The sequence below is a fragment of the Kogia breviceps genome, chromosome 6 (assembly GCF_026419965.1).
Source record: "Kogia breviceps isolate mKogBre1 chromosome 6, mKogBre1 haplotype 1, whole genome shotgun sequence".
Classification (NCBI taxonomy): domain Eukaryota; kingdom Metazoa; phylum Chordata; class Mammalia; order Artiodactyla; family Physeteridae; genus Kogia; species Kogia breviceps.
Genome location: NC_081315.1, coordinates 144,833,742 through 144,850,812, shown reverse-complemented (window position 1 = coordinate 144,850,812; position 17,071 = coordinate 144,833,742). Strand labels below are relative to the sequence as shown.

General features: G+C 52.0%; 1 protein-coding gene across 7 annotated transcripts in view; it reads left to right on the top strand.

The window, feature by feature from the left end:
• The window catches only part of RGS12 (regulator of G protein signaling 12), a 114,901-nt gene that overhangs the window by 59,088 nt on the left and 38,742 nt on the right, over positions 1 to 17,071 (top strand). For 6 of the 7 annotated variants that reach the window (XM_059065981.2, XM_067036774.1, XM_067036775.1 and 3 more), the window contains one exon: positions 7,312 to 7,333. In XM_059065981.2, coding sequence (XP_058921964.1) covers positions 7,312 to 7,333 — 22 coding nt within the window. Of the gene's footprint in view, positions 1 to 1,353; positions 1,480 to 7,311; positions 7,334 to 17,071 lie in introns of those variants that run through there. The other variant, XM_067036778.1, reaches the window with a different exon arrangement.

Genomic DNA, 17,071 nt, shown 5'->3' with positions numbered 1-17,071 from the left:
CCTCCTGCCCGGGGCCCTGGGGGCCCTGCTCCCTCTGGCCCACGTCGGCCCCCTTCTGTTCCACGCACTCCGGGATGCCTGCCTCCCCGGGATGGCGGGGACTTGACTCTCTGCATTGATCTCCAACCCCTCGCATAAGCGCCTGGGCTGCAGGTGTGTGGCAGGCACCCCGCATCTGGAGGAGCGCGTGTTTGGTTGAGTGAGTGGAAGCCATCCCAGCGCGTTCCCCACTTCCCACGCTCCCTGACCCCCGGGCCCAGCGCCCCCCGCCACTGCCCCTGGCCCGCCTGGGGAGCAGGGGCTCCAGCTCCGCCGAGCAGAGGTTTTCAAGCTGTGGCTGCACCTCGGCTTCCATGAGAAAACGTTTCAAACATGTCCTGGCTTTGGGCTCCAGGTTCAGAAGAGAGGGGGCTTCGGATTCTGTGGACTGTTTATCCAGAAGGAGCTCCCGGTGAGCGAGCCCGTCTGAGGCTATACTCAGTGCCTCTTCCTGCCCAGGACGTGCCAGGAGGCCAGTGTTGACGTTAACTTGACTTGCAGGGGCCCGGCTGTCCTGTGGGGACGCAGACGTGAACGTCGTCCCCGACCCTCTGAGACTTCCCGCCCTGTCTACACAGTGGGGATGCGGGTCTCTCTTCAGCTGCGCGGGCCAGTGTGGAAGGGCTCTTCGCCTTCATTTCAGCAGTGAGGCCAGAGGGCTCTCGCTCACCCCAAACCTCTAGCGTTAGTGTGGCGCCTGTGTGCCACCTCGTCCGTGTTCCTTTGGGCTTTTAAGTTTTTGTAATGAATGATCTGAGGCTTCTCCAAGGGCACAGTGGAAATACTAGCTGTTACATTCTTAGGAAAATGCTGTGATTGTGGGGTTTGGGTTTCTTCTGATTTTATTGGAGATTGAAGAGCTCTTTGGGACACACACACACACACACACACACACACACACACAGAGGAGACGCAGATGGCATCCTGAGCCGGGGCCCCTGCGCCCTCCGACTGCAGGCCCCCACCCCTCGCAGGAAGCGCCGTGAGCTGCCTGGTGAGCCCCGGCCCGCCTTGTGCCCGGCCACCCCGCTGGTCACTGGGCAGCACTGAACACACCTGTGGTGCTGTCGTCCTGTTGCCACCACAGTCTCTGGATTGCAGAGACCCTCTGCTGTGAAGTCGTGGTTTGAACCTAGAGCTACTTGCCTCTTCCTTGCTGCACGTGAGCCTCGTGTCCAGCTATCTCTGGCTGAAACTGCTGGGAAGGAACAGTGCCAGGTGTGTGTGTGTACACAGTGTGTGTGCAATGCTGTGGATCCTGGGTGGGCCTGGGGCGCAGGCACTGCCCCTTTGGTTCGGGCCCCTCGAGGTCTATGGAAGGTCATCCCTGTGTCCTGTATATAACCGGAGGACTGGGCATCGTGGCTGTGGAAGGCTTCTCTGAAGAAGACGTGGGTGAAGCTGCAGCCCAGGTAGTGGGCTCTCCAGGTGAGGCTGCAGGTGAGCGCTAGGGACCAGGTGGGGTGCTCCAGGCCGAGGGGAGGGGGAGGTTGCCTCTCTGCTCTCAGAGCTGTTCATACAGGGCTTCCCCACGTTTGCACAGGTGCTCTCCATGCACCATCCCAGGACTGCAGCCCTCGCGGGGGATGGGTGTGTCGCATCAGGACACACGGGGTGTGTGTGCTCGCGTGCACACAGACGTGCAGCTCTGAGGCCGGGCTCTAAAACAGCGGAGACCCCGGGGCATTCGTGGTGTTTTTCTTTCACATTATTCTCTCCCATCTTATCTCATTTCTTCACAAATGCTGCTGACGATCCACTGAATTGATTTGATAGCTCCTTAGAGGGTCGTGGCCTGGTGTGAAGACCCCTGGGCTCTCGGAGCAGAGGGCGGACTGGCGTGTGGGTGGGACCAGCAGAGTGGCCCTCCATCCCGCCCTTTGGGGCCTTCCTGCCCCACACCACCCGCTCTCTTCTGCGCTCCGTCCAGCGAGCAGTCACTTTAAAACTTAGACGATCGGGACTTCCCTGGTGGTCCATTGGCTAAGACTCCGCGCTCCCAATGCAGGGGGTCTGGGTTCCATCCCTGGTCAGGGAACCAGATCCCACATGCCGCAACTAAGGGTTCTCATGCCACAACTAAAGATCCCGCATGCCACAACTAAGACCCGGTGCAGCCAAATAAAAATCAAGTAAATAAATATTTAAAAAAAAAACAACTTAGAGGATCAAGCTTTTAAAAGGCCAAATAAATATAAATTAGATGCAAATTGAATTGTTAGATTCTTAAGGCTTTTCATCATTGGGATTATCTCTTTTTTCAAAACGTTTGGGCAAGTTACAAGCCTTTGGTCTCTTATTTTAAGAACCAGAGATGGTTATTTAATATTTCTTATGTTCAAAGTAGGAAATTTTGTCAGTAGCTCAAAATTGAAAATATATATCTGTATATTACTGTGTATCACGTAATTAGGAAATGATATATTTTCATAACTGCTATTGTCAAATGTTACTGACAGAATCGGCCTTGATAAACCAGAATCATACAGCACTCTTCATAGAAATTATCTAAAACGTTCAAAACATTAATTAAAAATAAAATATCCGTGCACATGTGTGGTCCAGACACATTTCCTGCTGGGAATAGATCCAAATCAGTTAACACTGAACTATCAGGTTTAAGAGGCTGACCTGAGGTATGGAGATTGTTTGAACTTAAATTACATATCTAAAATACTTTGTAAGTTTTTAAAAACAAATGTACTGACGTTAGTGTAAACTGCAGTCTTGGAGACATATCATAGACCTTTTTAGAGCTGTTTAGTTTTGGTATGTGTTTAAACTGTAAGCACAGAAAAATGCTCACTTTCTGGCACCTTTTAACTGGCAGCTTGTTTTCTGCAGCTGCACTTTTTATAAGAACAGCGTGTCGATATGGGAACGTGGGAAGAACCCAAGAAGTACAGGCTAATGAAAACACGTTGATACAAATTAATACTGAGTATCAGAACAAACGTTAGGCGAGTTAAGTTTTAATTTGTGAAAATGTTTATAGTGGTCTAAGCATGCCAAGAAACTTGGGGATGCCTAACTTTGAAAGTCATGTTGAGCTGCAATTAGTCCTTCTTCCCCTTTGTGGGGGGTGTCCTTTGGGAATTATCTATGGGAGTTTCTGAATTTTTGCCATTTTGGATGCTTCCCCCGTCAACCAGGACGTGCTTGAAAAATGCAAGCCAGGCTTAACAAGGGTAATTTGGTCAGAATTGGACGTGTCAGTCCCAAGGTCGACAGAAATGATTTGGGGGTTGCCGGCCTTTCCCCCAAGGCTGTGTCAGCAGGTTGCTTGCCTGCACCGTCTCATCGGCCCCTATGCCAGTCACTGGCCCCCTCCCCCGCCCCCGCCCGTGACAGCACCTGTCACCCGTGCTGCGCTGTGTCACCTCTTTTCATCCTCACCTCCTCTGATAATGAAGCCCCTGCGATGTGCTCCGTAGCCTGCTTCCGTCTCCTGCTTCCGTCTCCTTCTCAAAACGGCCGAGGAATCAGATGCTGACTAGGGATCCGGTGGGCCGTTTTGGGGGATATCTCATATCGGTTCACGTGATGGCCCAGCTCTGTCACTCCCAGGTGCGTGCTTATAAATAGAATAAATGTTAGATAGTAAACGGAAGAATTGGGTTAATGATAATCATACATTATTTGCAAATCAAGTAATCTGGTCAGGAAGTCATCATCGACTTCTCCAAAAGTATGGAAACTTGGAGGGGGACAGTAGTTTTATGTCCAGGTGACATTAAAGTGCGTCTCCATAGAGCTTTACTTGCAGATTAACGTCTGGTTGGGATGGACCCAGTTGCCAGGATAACGATAACAAGTCGTGAACAGAGAAGGTGGGAGGCGGCGAGGCAGGGCGGCTGCGCACCTAGTTCCGGTGGTCCTTCTTCTGCATCGATTCGTGTCAGGAGCCGTCCCAGCGCGGACTTGCCTCTCGTCAAGGATTTCTGTGCAGAGCTTAGGGCCTTGGGTGGGCGGGGATATCCGGCCGCTCCGGGAGAACCCTCCGCACACAGGGGCCACCAGCCTGTGGCTCCACAGACCCCTAGTACTTGGAAGGCACTCTTGGCACAGCTACCCAAAGTGGGGAAAGGGAAGGAAGTACATCATCTGAGGCTGTGGCTTGTAGACTTTGAGTCCCTCCTGGAAAATGCTGAACAACTGAGACTTGGACCCAGGATGCCTCTTCCTGGTGGGCATCCTGGAGAAGTTCCCGGAGGGACGGCCTGTGGGCAGTGGGTACCCATCTGCAGAGCAGCTCTCTCTCCTGAGGGGGTTTCGCTGGCCCTGCTGCAGGCTGGCCAGCGTTGCCTGTGCATCCTCCCCCCTCTCTGTGCGCCCTCCCAGTGCAGCCTAGTCTCTGCTGCTTGTTTCCTGTGCCTCCTCTCTGTGCTGCCATCAGTGCGATTTCCTTCAGGTCTGTCTTCCAATCCCCAAATTTTCTCTTCAACCTCTAATCTCTGTTAACCTCTCTACTGAGTGTTTAATTTCAAGAGTTGTAGTTTTCATTGTCAATCATTCTGTTGGGTTATCTTTCATATCTACCACCTTACTTCCTATTTTCTTTATTGCAACTTTTATTTCTTCACAATTTCATGGTTATTTGACATCTGTATTAGAACCTTCCACTGTCTGAGATTCTGTTCATTGCTATTTCTGCTGGTTCTTTCTCGTGGTGGGGTTTCCTTGGGTTTGGGGGGACTTTTGAATTGTGAGCTCACATCTGGGCAGGCTCACACTCTTGGAACTCCTGTGGGCCTTCCTGGAGGATTTGTGCTTGTGGCTGCCGGAGTTGGGGCTCTTTGCCCCAGGAGCGTCCGCTCAGCCCTGCGTCCCGCCTGGCGGCCTTGGTGTCTGCCGGCTGCTGTCCGTTCCCTCCCCCTCTCTCCTCCCTCAGGGGTTCCCCTTGCTTCTGTGGAGCAGCAGTATGTTAGAAAGCATGTTTGTTTCTGTGCTCGCTTCACAGCGTGTCTATAAATCTAAAACTGCTCTAAAAGCACGTTTGGGGAACTTTACCTGGATCTGTTCACACTGCACCAGAGGGCCCCCCACGCTGGAGTCTGGCGGCCCCCCAGCTGGAGCCTCTTCAGATGTGCTGAGCCCGCCCTGCTCGCCGTGTCCACGGGTGGCTCCTCAGGCCACCCCGCCTCCCCGTGGGCTGCCCGCACGCAGCTGCCACCTCCTCCTTGGCTGCAGGCGCGCTCCTGTCTCCGGGATCTTGAGTCCAGTTCATTTGGGGGATACTTGTGAGATTTTTTAGCGCATTTTGTTCGGTCTGCTAAAGGCCGAGGCTTTAGTTTTAGTCACGATTGTAACATGAAGCGGGCCGCGTCCTTCACATTCGTGGATTTTGCATTTTATGACTTATTTTTCAAAATTATTATTGATAGTATTTCTGCTTTTGTGTATGGCCTTGCAGGTTTTCTTCTCATAATCTCAAGGGAGTAATTTGCCTTTGATGTTATTTAATTTACAACGCGATCGCAGGTGATTTACCGTGAGCACGGTCAGGACAGCTCCCCGCAGCGCGCCTGCCCGCCCTGGGAAGGAGGCCCACCCCGCGCTTCTCTGCTGAAAACCAGACCCTTGGCGCGAGAGGCCTGGCGGCTCGCTGGGGCCTGCTCATCGCCTGCCTGTCTGGCAAGGTGAAGGTTTAAAAGCTGGACCCGCGATAGCCTGTGTTTGTACTATTGAAAAAATATACGGATAAGGTACCAGGTTACAGTTGCGGAGTATTTCTGACCGAGGACTCACGATGGTGTGACATGCTAGCGAGCCCCGTCCTAAAACTGTCAGGAAGCCTCTTCCTCTCGCTGTCAGAGGACAGACCCTTGGGGGCAGGAGGGTAGGTGTAAGTCCCACAGGGTGAGGGGCTGCGACCAAGAGGGTCCTCTGTCTTCCGTGAAGCCCAGGAGGCAAGGTCTGGGGGGCCCTGGCGCTGGCGACGGGAGGGCCAAACAGTGAGTAGGGGATGCAGTTGACATTGTGGCTCTTTTCAAAATTCACCCACAAATACATGCTTTCTCTCCCCCGGGGGGATGGGGCTTCCACCGGAAGCCGCTAATCTGGGGCACCTCTGTCCTCACTTGTTTGGCTTTGGCCTTAGGGGTCTGAAAACATGACCTCTGCTTGTTGGGGAGGCCCAGGACTTGGGGAGGGGCTCGCCATTCACTCCCCACACCATGCACTCCAGTCTCCCTTCCCTCTGCAGAGAGGAAGGCGTGCAAGGCCTGGGAGTTCTGCAGGGGGTTTATTCTTAGGGCGTGGCTGGGAGGTTTCCTTGCGCCCAGCCCCACGCTGGGCGAAGACGCAGAGGGCAGCACGCCCGCTCCGGCGCCCAGCACCGCACCAACGGCCCGCTGGCCCCCGTCCCTGCCTTGGGGCCCTGCCTGCCCGCTGCTCTCAGAGCTGTGCCTGTGCTGTGACCAGGACATGTCAACAGGGCAGCAGGTTGCCCTGCACTGAACCTGCTCCCCTTCCCGCGGTGAAGGCTCCCTGCTGTCTGTGGCACCGACACCCTCTCCTGCCTCCGCCCAGCTTTTCCCTTTCCCGACTCCTTCTCCGGAGCCCTCTCCCTCCCTGTCCCAGGTGACTGACCTTCCCTCGGTTGCAGCCTCAGAACTGGTGACCCGCGGGTGGGTCCCCAGGGGCGTCTCGCTCGGCTGTCCCCATCGGAGGATTGCTCGGAGCTCTTCGGGAGCCCAGCCCGCCTGTCGTTCCGGGACCTCCCTCCAGGGCCTCCTCCCTCCAGTCCTGGCCTGTCCCCACCTGTCTGCTCAGGGTGGCTGGGCCTGGTGGTCGGGGCTGGCTGTGGGCCGGCCCCCACTCTGCTACCGCCGGGGCGGTTTCGCCCCTGCGCGGGCCGGGCATCGGCCTGAGGGCGCCGAGCAGGGCTGTGAAGTGTCCAGGGCAGCGCCTGGCCCTGGACGGACAGTGGGCAGGGTGCCTGCCTCCCGGACGTGGGTGTGCCTCGCGGACTCCAGCCGGGCTGGTCAGACCGAAGTTTGTAACGCTGTTCTCACCGAGCTTGTTACTAAGACGGTGATGTGAAACGTGCTGGGATTTGTCCCCAAGTGGAGATGGGCTGCTTCCGCCCGGCCTGCTCCCCGGCTCGCCCAGGAAGCGCAGGGACGCGCCCCAGTGAGGCGGCTGGTCTCCCGGACACCCGCTCCCAGAACGGGGAGGGCCAGAGCCTGCTTTTGCCCCTCGCGTGGACGCGCTATCTCCTGACCTGTCATGAGGCCCAATTAACTCATGTCTCTCTCTCTTTTCTTTCAGTCTGCAACTGTGTCTGATGGTGGTAAGTCACAATTTCTGATGTATATTTTTATTATTTTTAACGAAGTTTTCAAATGTGGAGTGTATTTGCTGTTGGCTCACTCGTAACGATGTTTTCTTGGCCTTTCTGCATCCCTGGGGCGGGGGGAGGGTTTAGTCGGGGCCAATTTGGGGGCAGCTCTCCATTCCTCCCAGTGGCTGCTACCTGGGTTTTGGAAGCAGTTTATTGCAGGGACGTGCTCGGTGTGACAGCACCCTCGCCCATCCCCTTGCATTCCTGTGCCAGCAAGTAGAGACCTGCTGCCCGCCTTGTAGAACTAGCTTGTAAACAAGCAAGTGAAGATTTTGGAGCTCTTGCTGAATTTGAGCAGTTCTGGAAATTCGGGTGAGACGCTCAGTTGCTAAATTTCCCTTTCTTAGGAAAAGTTTAGTAGATAATTGGAGAGGTGTGGGATGAAGAGGACGCTTTCTTTCTGCCTTTAAATGATTTTGTTCAGGGGAATTCTTTTAATGGGACTTCCCCAAAAAGCAGACGGCCAGAGATGTCCTACTTCACTTAAGATATTTCTCGATGTAACCCTTATCATTTTAGTTCCGTGAGTTTTAAAAACTCGTCAAAATGATTTGGAGAGTTTCTTCCAAATGTTCCTTATTTCTTATAATACTCATAAAAGTCCTATGCTCACAGTTTTTTTTTTCACTTGTTTTTAATTACTCTGTTCTTTCTATTGAGATTGAATTTTATAATTTGTCAAAATGTATCAGCACTTTATTTTCATTTATTTGCTGGCTGTGGGTCCCAAGTACTGCCGGAGCTGGGGAGCCATGGGGTTCAAGGTTACCCTCTTTATTGTAAGTTAAAGAGAAACCAAGGGTTTCTGTTGTCCAACAACTACAGACTTCAGTCACGAGCCTTAGACAGGGTGGTGGTACGTGGGGGAGCTTGGCCTGGAAGGTGGCGTCCGTCACCCTCCACCAGCTGGGGTCAGGCCAGCCGTGGGAAGTACAAGAAACCTGCAGATACCTGAAGCTGAGACCAGACAGATCCTCAAGTTTGTATCTGGGGATTTATTTTTTTAATAAAAGGAATTATGGTACCCGTCTTATGTACAGCAATAATCATGTCATTGAATCACCTTAAGCTAGGAGTGGGAAAAACTTCCTTAATGAAAGGAAATAGGACCTGTAACCAAATCCAGGATAAAAGTGAGTGGTTTTTACAGTATTCTGTTCATGTCAGCCTTCCTCCTGTGTGCTCATTTATCTTTTCTGGTAGAAGGCATTCATCTCTGCAGGAAATTTATACATTTGAGAAGTTTATTTAATATGTTCAGTTTAATCATAATTATTAAGCTTTATTCACCTCTGAAGCTTTCTTCTGTCAGCGGTAGAGGCAGGAACCCCGGGGAGTTTTAGTATATACTTCATTTCACAATTTTTGAAAAGCTAAACCTCTCAAGTGTGGGAAGCCCCAGACTCTGTGTCCTTTCTAAGGAAGTGGTGTCCTGGCTGGTGGCAGTGGCTCCCCTGCCCTGCTGGGGCTCCCCACCCCCTGGTCCCTCCTTCTCTTCCTGCCTCAGGCTCCGTGCCACTCAGGATGGGCCCCGCCCTCGTGAGTCCCCTCTGCGGCAGAGCGGGGCGGGGGCAAGGTCGCTATTTCCTGAGCACACCTTCAATTTCAGGGACTGCACCAGACAGTTATGTGTGTCCTACTGAGTTTGGTCACGCTTTGATTATTTGCCGTCTTCAATTTCTTTTCCGATTGCAAATGAGAAGAAAAAGTGATTTCATTTATTTTGCATGTTAGTTCCAGGAGGTGTGCATTATATTCTGCCATCTAAAAGCACCCAGGCAGAAAGAGGGTCACACAGACACCAAGTTAAGAGGCTGGGACCCAGGCTCTGAGGTCCGCCTCACTGCAGAGCCAGGCTCACGGTTTCCTGCTCCCCACCTCAGCCCTGGACCCCCCAGTTCCTCACACCTGCTTCCTGGGGTCACCTTAGCCCCTCCGCGGTCGGGGGCTGGTGAGAGGATCCAGGCACAAACTCAGAACATGTGTCCACAGAGACGTTTCATGCCTGTGCGGAGCAGGGGATTCCGGCTCCTGGAGGCCTGGGAGCTCCAGGAACAAACTGTTTCTCCGGGAAGCGAGTCCTGCAGTGACTCAGGACCGGCTTGGGGAGCAGCCTTTTCACAAGCTGCGCGGCCTCCACCTAGTCGCCCGGCCTGGTTTGGGTGACTAATCAACCGCCACGCAGAGATAGTTTGTGTCCAGTTGCCCTCGTCGGGGAGATCAGCTGTTGGCCTTGTTTCACACTTTATACTTGTATTATGCGTGTTCTCACCATATAGTTAGTTCTGTGGCTTTATTTTAAGGAAGTTGGACGATGCTATTTTTGCAATCTTTGTCAACCAGAAGTGTGTCTTTTCGATTTCTCAGGAGAGTGGCCCAAAGCCAGAGACCACCCTGTGAAGGAAGGATTAGAGGTCAGTCTCTGTGGAGGGCCAGCCAGGACCAGGAGTGAGTCCAGGGAGGCAGATTCTACCTCAAGAAAAGGAAGAACATCCTAGCACGTGAGAGAGGCTTAAAAATGCAATGATCTGCCTTGTGGCAAATTATCCGAACTCTTAGTCGCACCCGATCCCCCAGCGTGGGGACGGAGCGCCGGGGAGCTGGTGGCCGTAGCCTGGTGGCTTCGCAAGGCCTTCCCGTGCGGAGGGGAGAGAGCCTTCCAGCCCCCGAGCCTGGGGTTTGGCACAAGGCAGCTTTATTGTCATAAAAGGTTACTCTCTTCTTTTCTGTCTTTTTCACTTCGTAGTACCAAGCAGCTTCGCCAGGACTTCCCCTCCCACCCAGCCCCCCCACCCTGGAGGGGCCAGGCTGTCTCTGCTGATACTGGACCCGCCCTTTGAGGTTGGGAAGTTGGGGCATTAGGGAGCTTTCGAATAAACGCCTGCATCTGCAGGCCCGTGTCGGGCTGGGGCCGTGGGGGCCGCGGCTCTGGCTCCCGGGGTCCGGGGTCTGGGGTCTGGGGCACGTCCTCTCCGGCTGCTTCATACACACAGCAACCCAGCCTTTCCACCCTCGCTCTCGCTCTCCGAAAGCATGCTGTGGCCCCCGGGTCTCTGCCCACTGCATCCCGGCCCCTCCCACTTCCTCCGCCTAAACTCCGCCCCTCACGGTGAGCTCTGCCTCCCGGGCTGGCAGGCTTCCTCCCCTGGTCTCCCGTGGCCCCTCGGGCTCAAGGGGTCTCGGTGGGCTCGCACAGCGCTGCCCGCTGCCAGCGTGGTCTCCCCGGCCTGGGGCAGCGCCCCCCGGAGCCCTGCGCGGACCACCCCGGCCTTCACTTGAGTGTCAGCCCGGGCTTCATCGCCTTCCCACACTGCTGACGAGGTCCCGTCATTTTACTTATTTATCGGTGTCACTGGCTTGTCTGCTCGCTCCACCCCCTGGACAGTGACCTTCACGCGGTGGCTTCAGCACAGTGATGGCACGGGAGGTGTTTGTTGGGCATTTACAGTATGGCCGACGGCAGCCAGGGCCTCGGGGCTAAGACCTGCGTCAGGCCATTAGGGCGGTGGCTTTCACAGTTTTTCCTTCGTAGTGAAACCCTCTCAAAAAACAAGCAAGCAAGCTTAGTAGAATCCCATTCTATAAAATACGGCAGCAGAACTGTCTGCTGGACTCGTGGGGTGTGGCCAGGCCCTCCGAGGTGCTTCTGCATCCGAGGCCCAAGGACCCAGTGTCCGCGGGGACACGTGTGCAGTCTCTTTAGTCTTTCTCCGGAAGCTGCCGTGTATTACCTCTGATTAACAAAGACAGATCGTTTGGAAGTAGATCTTAAACGCCGTTGCCATAAATTAATAAGCAGTACTTTGTAACATCTCTGATTATTGTTCTAACATAAAAACCGGGACCTTTTGAAACCAGTAATAATATCTGAGATGAAAGACATGCATTCTTTAATTGTTGTTGGTTTTCTGAATGGAGACGGCCTTGATTTTATATCCACTCTCTGCCCTGCTTTTCTCCGTCTGCCCCTTTCCAACGAAGTGCAACGTCAGCCAAGCGACGGGGCGTCAGGGAGGGGACTGGCAGGTTAGGAAGTGACAGGGAAGGCCGAGCGGTGGGGCTCCTTGTCACCTGGCAGCTGCGGAGCCCTGGCCACCGAGCCTGGGTGTCAGCAGCCTGGGGCACCGCTGTTGTGGCTCCGTTAACTCTGGGCCTTGCCTGAGTCAGCTCAGCCCTGGGGCTCGGTCCTGGGAGAGGGGGACGGGGGTCTGGTGGAGGCTCTGCGCCGGCTGGTTAGGTCCTTTGTAACTGGCGGCTGAGAGGTGTGCCTGCTGGTGAGGGTCACTGGGAGTTAGAGTCAACGTGGCGCGCAGCTGAGTATGTGGTGTCGAGCCAGTGGTCCTTTAGTGACCAGGACGACGTCATAAACCTGGGCTGTGAGATGCAGCCAAAGAGAAGCCGGTCATAGGTGAGGTCAGCGCCCTAGGTCGTGCGCGGTACCCGCCCGTGCGTGTCGTTCGGACTCACTTCTGGTATCGGTAACCGCTTCCTACACAAGGCTTCCTTTTTTTCTTTTTCCCTTTTAAAAATTACTTTATTTTACTTTTCCAGCTTTATTGAGGTATAATTGATTTAAAAAACTGTAAGTGTTTCAGGTATATGGTGTGATATTTTGACATACGTACACACCGTGGCACGGTCACTACAATCAAGCTAAGTAACACATCTGTCACCTCACGTGGGCACCTTGTGTGTGTGGTGAGAACACTGAGATCGACTCTCCTCTCAAATGTCAAGTGCACAAAACACTACGATTATAGTCACCGTGCTGTACTTATCTCCCAGCGGAGACCTTGCATACCTTGACCCACGTCTCCCCGTGTCCCCCTCCCCGCAGCAACCACCATTCTACTCCCTGCTTTTATGAATTTGACTATTTTAGATCCCACATAGAAGTGAGATCATACCGTTTTTGTCTTTCTGTGTCTGGCTTATTTCATTTAGCATGTCCTCCAGATTCATCTATGGTGTTGCAAAGGCAGGATTTCCTTCTTTTTTTTAAAGACTGAATAATATTCCATTATATGTAATATATATACATATATATATACACACACACACACACCCCCCATAATTTCCTTATCTATCCCTCCATGGGCACTTAACTTGTTTCCATATCTTGACTGTTGTGAATAATGCTGCAATGAACATGGTGATACATATATCTTTTGAGATCCTATCTTGAGATCCTATTTCATCTGAATGAATAACCAGAAATGGAGTTTCTGGATCATATGGTAGTTCTAGTTTTAATTTTTTTGAGGACCCTCCATACTGTTTTCCACAGCAGCTACAGCAATTGACATTCCCACCAACAGTGTAGGAGGCTTTCCCTTTCTCCACACCCTCTCCAGCACTTATCTCTTGTCTCTTTGATAATAGACACGACTGTCCACTAATGGGTGTGAGGCGATATCTCATTGTGGTTTTGGTTTGCATTTCCTTGAGATCAGTGATGTGGAGCATCTTTTCATGTGCCTGTTGGCCATTTGTATGTCTTCTGTGTCAAAGTATATATTCACCTCAGGTCTTTTGCCCATTTTTTAACCTGGTTATTTGGGTTATTGTTTTTGAGCTGTATGAGCTCCTTTTATATTATATTTATTAATCCTTTATCAGATAGTTTTGCAGATCTTCGGAAGGAGTTCTGACCACATGGCCACCATTAAGCAGTTCAGACCCTCAGCCTCTTTACTCACTTACTCACTAGGGAGGTTTTTTCTAAGAGCCCAAGAGTGTCCTCTTCTGCTTCTTTGAGAAGCTCAGTCAGTTATACTCAAAGGCAATGTGGTTGTAAAAGGTTTTTTTCTGTGTGATTAATTTGATTTCTCAGACATATCTTGCCTTTTTTAAACTTTTTATTCATTTTGTAATAGTATTGATTTTGTCCTCATTTTGTTTCGTCAACTGCGCTTTCTCCCCTTTCTCTCATAGAACATGAAGAATTTCTAAAGTTTTTTAGGCTGTGTTTTCTTCCAGACCAGACTTTGTGTTTGCTTTTTGCATATTCTATACCTTCTTTCCTCCGTCGCCCACTCATCCACACATCCATCTACCTACCCATCCATCCATCCGTCCATCCGTCCGTCCGTCCGTCCATCCACTTGTCCATCCACCCACCCACCCATTTGCCCATCCATCACGTCATCGTCCCGTCTATGGATGTCAGCAGTCCCCATGGCCCTGATCACTGTGCTTTCTGGCACTGACACTCTGGAGCCCAGAGAGACCACAGTGCTGAGCTCCCGCGTCCTTCCTGCCGGAGCTGACACCCTCAGTGCTAGTTGGGCTCTACCCACAAGGGTGTACCCTTGACTTTCCCTATTTTGTCGGTGCACCTTCCTTGCCCAAGACACCTGCTGGGGACTCAGGGATGGGTCAGACTCAGAACCTGTCAGAACGTTTTTTTTTTTTTTCTCTTTTCTGCTTTCTCTTTTCTCTTTTTCTTGTTTGAAGCTTGTGGCATCAGACTGTGCCACCTTTTTTGGTTGCTTTGGCTAAGCTCGTGGCTGATTTTCAATCCCCGACTCCGCCCCTGCCTGCGCTGGACGTGGGCAAGGGAGGGCCTGTGGCTGCGGAGCTGCCGTGTGCCCGTTTGTTTTGTCTCGTTTTTTTTTTTTTTTTTTTTTTTTTTTTTTTTTTTTTGCGGTACGCGGGCCTCTCACCGCTGTGGCCTCTCCCGCTGTGGAGCACAGGCTCCGGACGCGCAGGCTCAGCGGCCACGGCTCACGGGCCCAGCCGCTCCGCGGCACGTGGGATCCTCCCGGACCGGGGCACGAACCCGCGTCCCCCGCATCGGCAGGCGGACTCCCAACCACTGCGCCACCAGGGAAGCCCTTTTGTCTTGTTTTGAAATACTTTCAGTAGGAAACGAAAGAGGAAAGTAGGTGGTCGCAGACTAGAGCTTCCAGTCCTCTCCACCCGCTCCTCCAGGTGCCGGGTGGAGAGCGGTCTCAGGCCCAGCAGACCGCTTTGCAGGGCCCACCAGGGCCCTTCGCCCAAGAGTCACCGCGCACCTGGCCGGGGCTGAGCGGCGCTCGGTGGGCGTGGCTGCGGGGCCACGTCTCCCCGGTTCTGCCTGGTCTGTGAGCCTGCCGGACACCCGGGGAGCCACGGCGAGCACAGTCTGGGTCAGCTGCGGCCGGGGGTCCTCATTCCCCGCCTCTCGCCTAAGTCCAACCCTCAGCCCTCCACCCAGGTCTGCCTCTCGGCTCTGTTGCCCTCGCGCTTTACGTTCACAGTCAGCTTTGGTTCCCAGAAGTGACTCTTACTGCTTCAGGTGTTTGGGGTTCAGAGGGTGTCTCCTTTAGCACCAGCCTGTGTGACAGAACGCATCAAGGCACAGAAAAACTCCTGCTGATTTGGTCATTCTCTGGAAAGAGCTGACTCCCCCAGGCGGCTCCGCGGCTAGCCGCCCGCCCCCCGTCCGCTCACACCGTGCGCTCCGCGGCCACGGAGGGAAGCTCACAGGCCGCCGTCCCCTCTCTGTCTGTGCCTTGTCTCTTCTCGAGGCCTGATGGCACCTTCTCTGCCCGCCTGGTGGGGTCGCGGTGCGGGAATGGGCCCTGCGCGTCAGGCCGCTTCCGGGGCTCTTACAGCAGCTGCCGGGTGGTGAGGGTCACGTGCCTGTTAATTGAGGGAGTTAAACTGCACCCTTCTTTAAATTACTCGGTATTGGGTCTTCCCTGGCGGTCCAGTGGTTAAGACTTCGCCTTCCAGTGCAGGGGGTGTGGGTTCGAACCCTGGTCGGGGAGCTGAGATCCCCCATGCCTCGTGACCGAAAAACCAAAACATAAGACAGAAGCAATGTTGTAACAAATTCAATAAAGACTTCAAAATTGGTCCACATCAAAAAAAATCTTTAAAAATAAAATATCAGGTACTATAATCTCTAGTATTTTTGGCAATGAATTTGCATCCTGTAAAATTACGAAAGAGAAGGAGAAATGTAAAGGTTTCAGAGTGGTGTCATGGGTATTTGTACAGAATTCTGGTGAAGTCATATTCTCCTCATCAGAAGAACAGTGCAGCCTAATTGCACATTTTCAAAAATGTTTGCTAACTAGTAGAGATGGAATGTTAATTTGTAATTTGCTGTGTGAGAGGGGCTGTTTTAACCAGAAGTCTTTATTTTGGTTTAATGTATTGTGACATTCCTTATGGTTTGCTTTGAACCTAAAAATTATCCCCAGAGTTACATAGTGTATTTATAGGGTACGAAGTACTAAGTATTTTGTAAACACTAGTCAGACTTGGATTTCAGTTTTTGGAAGGATGGAGACTTCATTTCTGCCAAGATTCTTTCCAGTGTGCTGATTTCTTTCCAGTTCTACAAGATATTTGGAGAGAGTTTTTATTAGTAATTATTTATACTGTGAAACTTTTTTCAAGCAAATAGAAGTTCAAAAGTAATAAACCAGTGACCACATACCTTCCTCCTAGAAGCCACGCCGCCCGCTAACATTTGGGCATATTTGCCTGAGGCCTTTTGCTCCCAAAGCCCTGCAGCCACTGTGGGGGTCCGTCCCCTTTGTGACCCCGCTGGGCCTGTTCCTCATCCGCCCCCCAGAGGCCCTACCTGGAAGCAGGTGTGGACCCTTCCCCTCCAAGGGGATCGATGAGTTTGGTTCTTGGGGGGCCGGCGTCTCTTAGGAAGCCGTAGGTTGAAGAGCAGCGTGAGGGCTGGCCTCGTAAGCCGTGCGCCCTGGTGGGGGGCGGCCCCCCTGAGGCGGCTCCCGCCAGAGCCCGCGTGCTGCTCTTACACGAGTGTTCACTCGTGGTCTGTGCCCTTACACTTCAATGAAGAGTTTACTAAAATAATTAATATTGTTTTAAATGCTTGAAGCTTTTTACCTAAGGACTTGCCAAATGGTTTGAAAATTGAAAATTTTATTAGATTCACGCTCAGGAGAATATGTATAAAGTTGCTCAGAGAAAAGTATTACATAGATTGGGTTGAAAATCTGATTGGCCAAAATAATTTAGGGGAAAGGTCTAGAAGTCGACCTTGAGGTTGGGGAGGGCTCAGTGGCTTTTTGCAAGAGCTCTACCTAAGCAGCTTTTATGCAGATGAGGAAAACTAAGAAGAGAAAGTAGATGCCTTTGGGCCTGCCTTCTCAGCTTGTAAGATTTTTCTCTCGCTGGTTTTTCAGCAACTTAATTTTGATGAGTCTTGGGTTGGTTTTGTTGTGTATCTGCCATTCGGGGCGTGTTGAGTGTCAGATATTGTTTACCCCTCTCCTATTCTGGGGACTTGGGTTTTTCCTACAGGCCACTGAGACTTGTTCATTTTCAGTCTTTTTTTTTTTTTTTTCTCCATGTGCGTCATGTTTCATAGTTTCTTTTGTTCTGTGTTTAAGTTCACTGATCTATTCTTCTACACTGTTTAATATGCTGTTAATTCCATCCTGTGGACTATTCATTTCAGAGGTTTATTTTTCATCTTTAGAAGTTCCTTTTGGATCTTTTAGAAACCTTCACTTCTCTCCTCATATATTCACACTTTCCTTTAAACTCTAGAGCGTGTTTACAACATCTTTAAGTGTCTTCAAATCCCCGTCTGCTGACTTATCCTTGCTGTCACTCCTGGGTCTGTTCTACTGCCTAATTTTTCTCCTGGTTGTGGGTCACATTTCTGCATCTTCACGTGTCTAGTGATTTTCGACTGGGTGCAGGATTTTGTCGTCT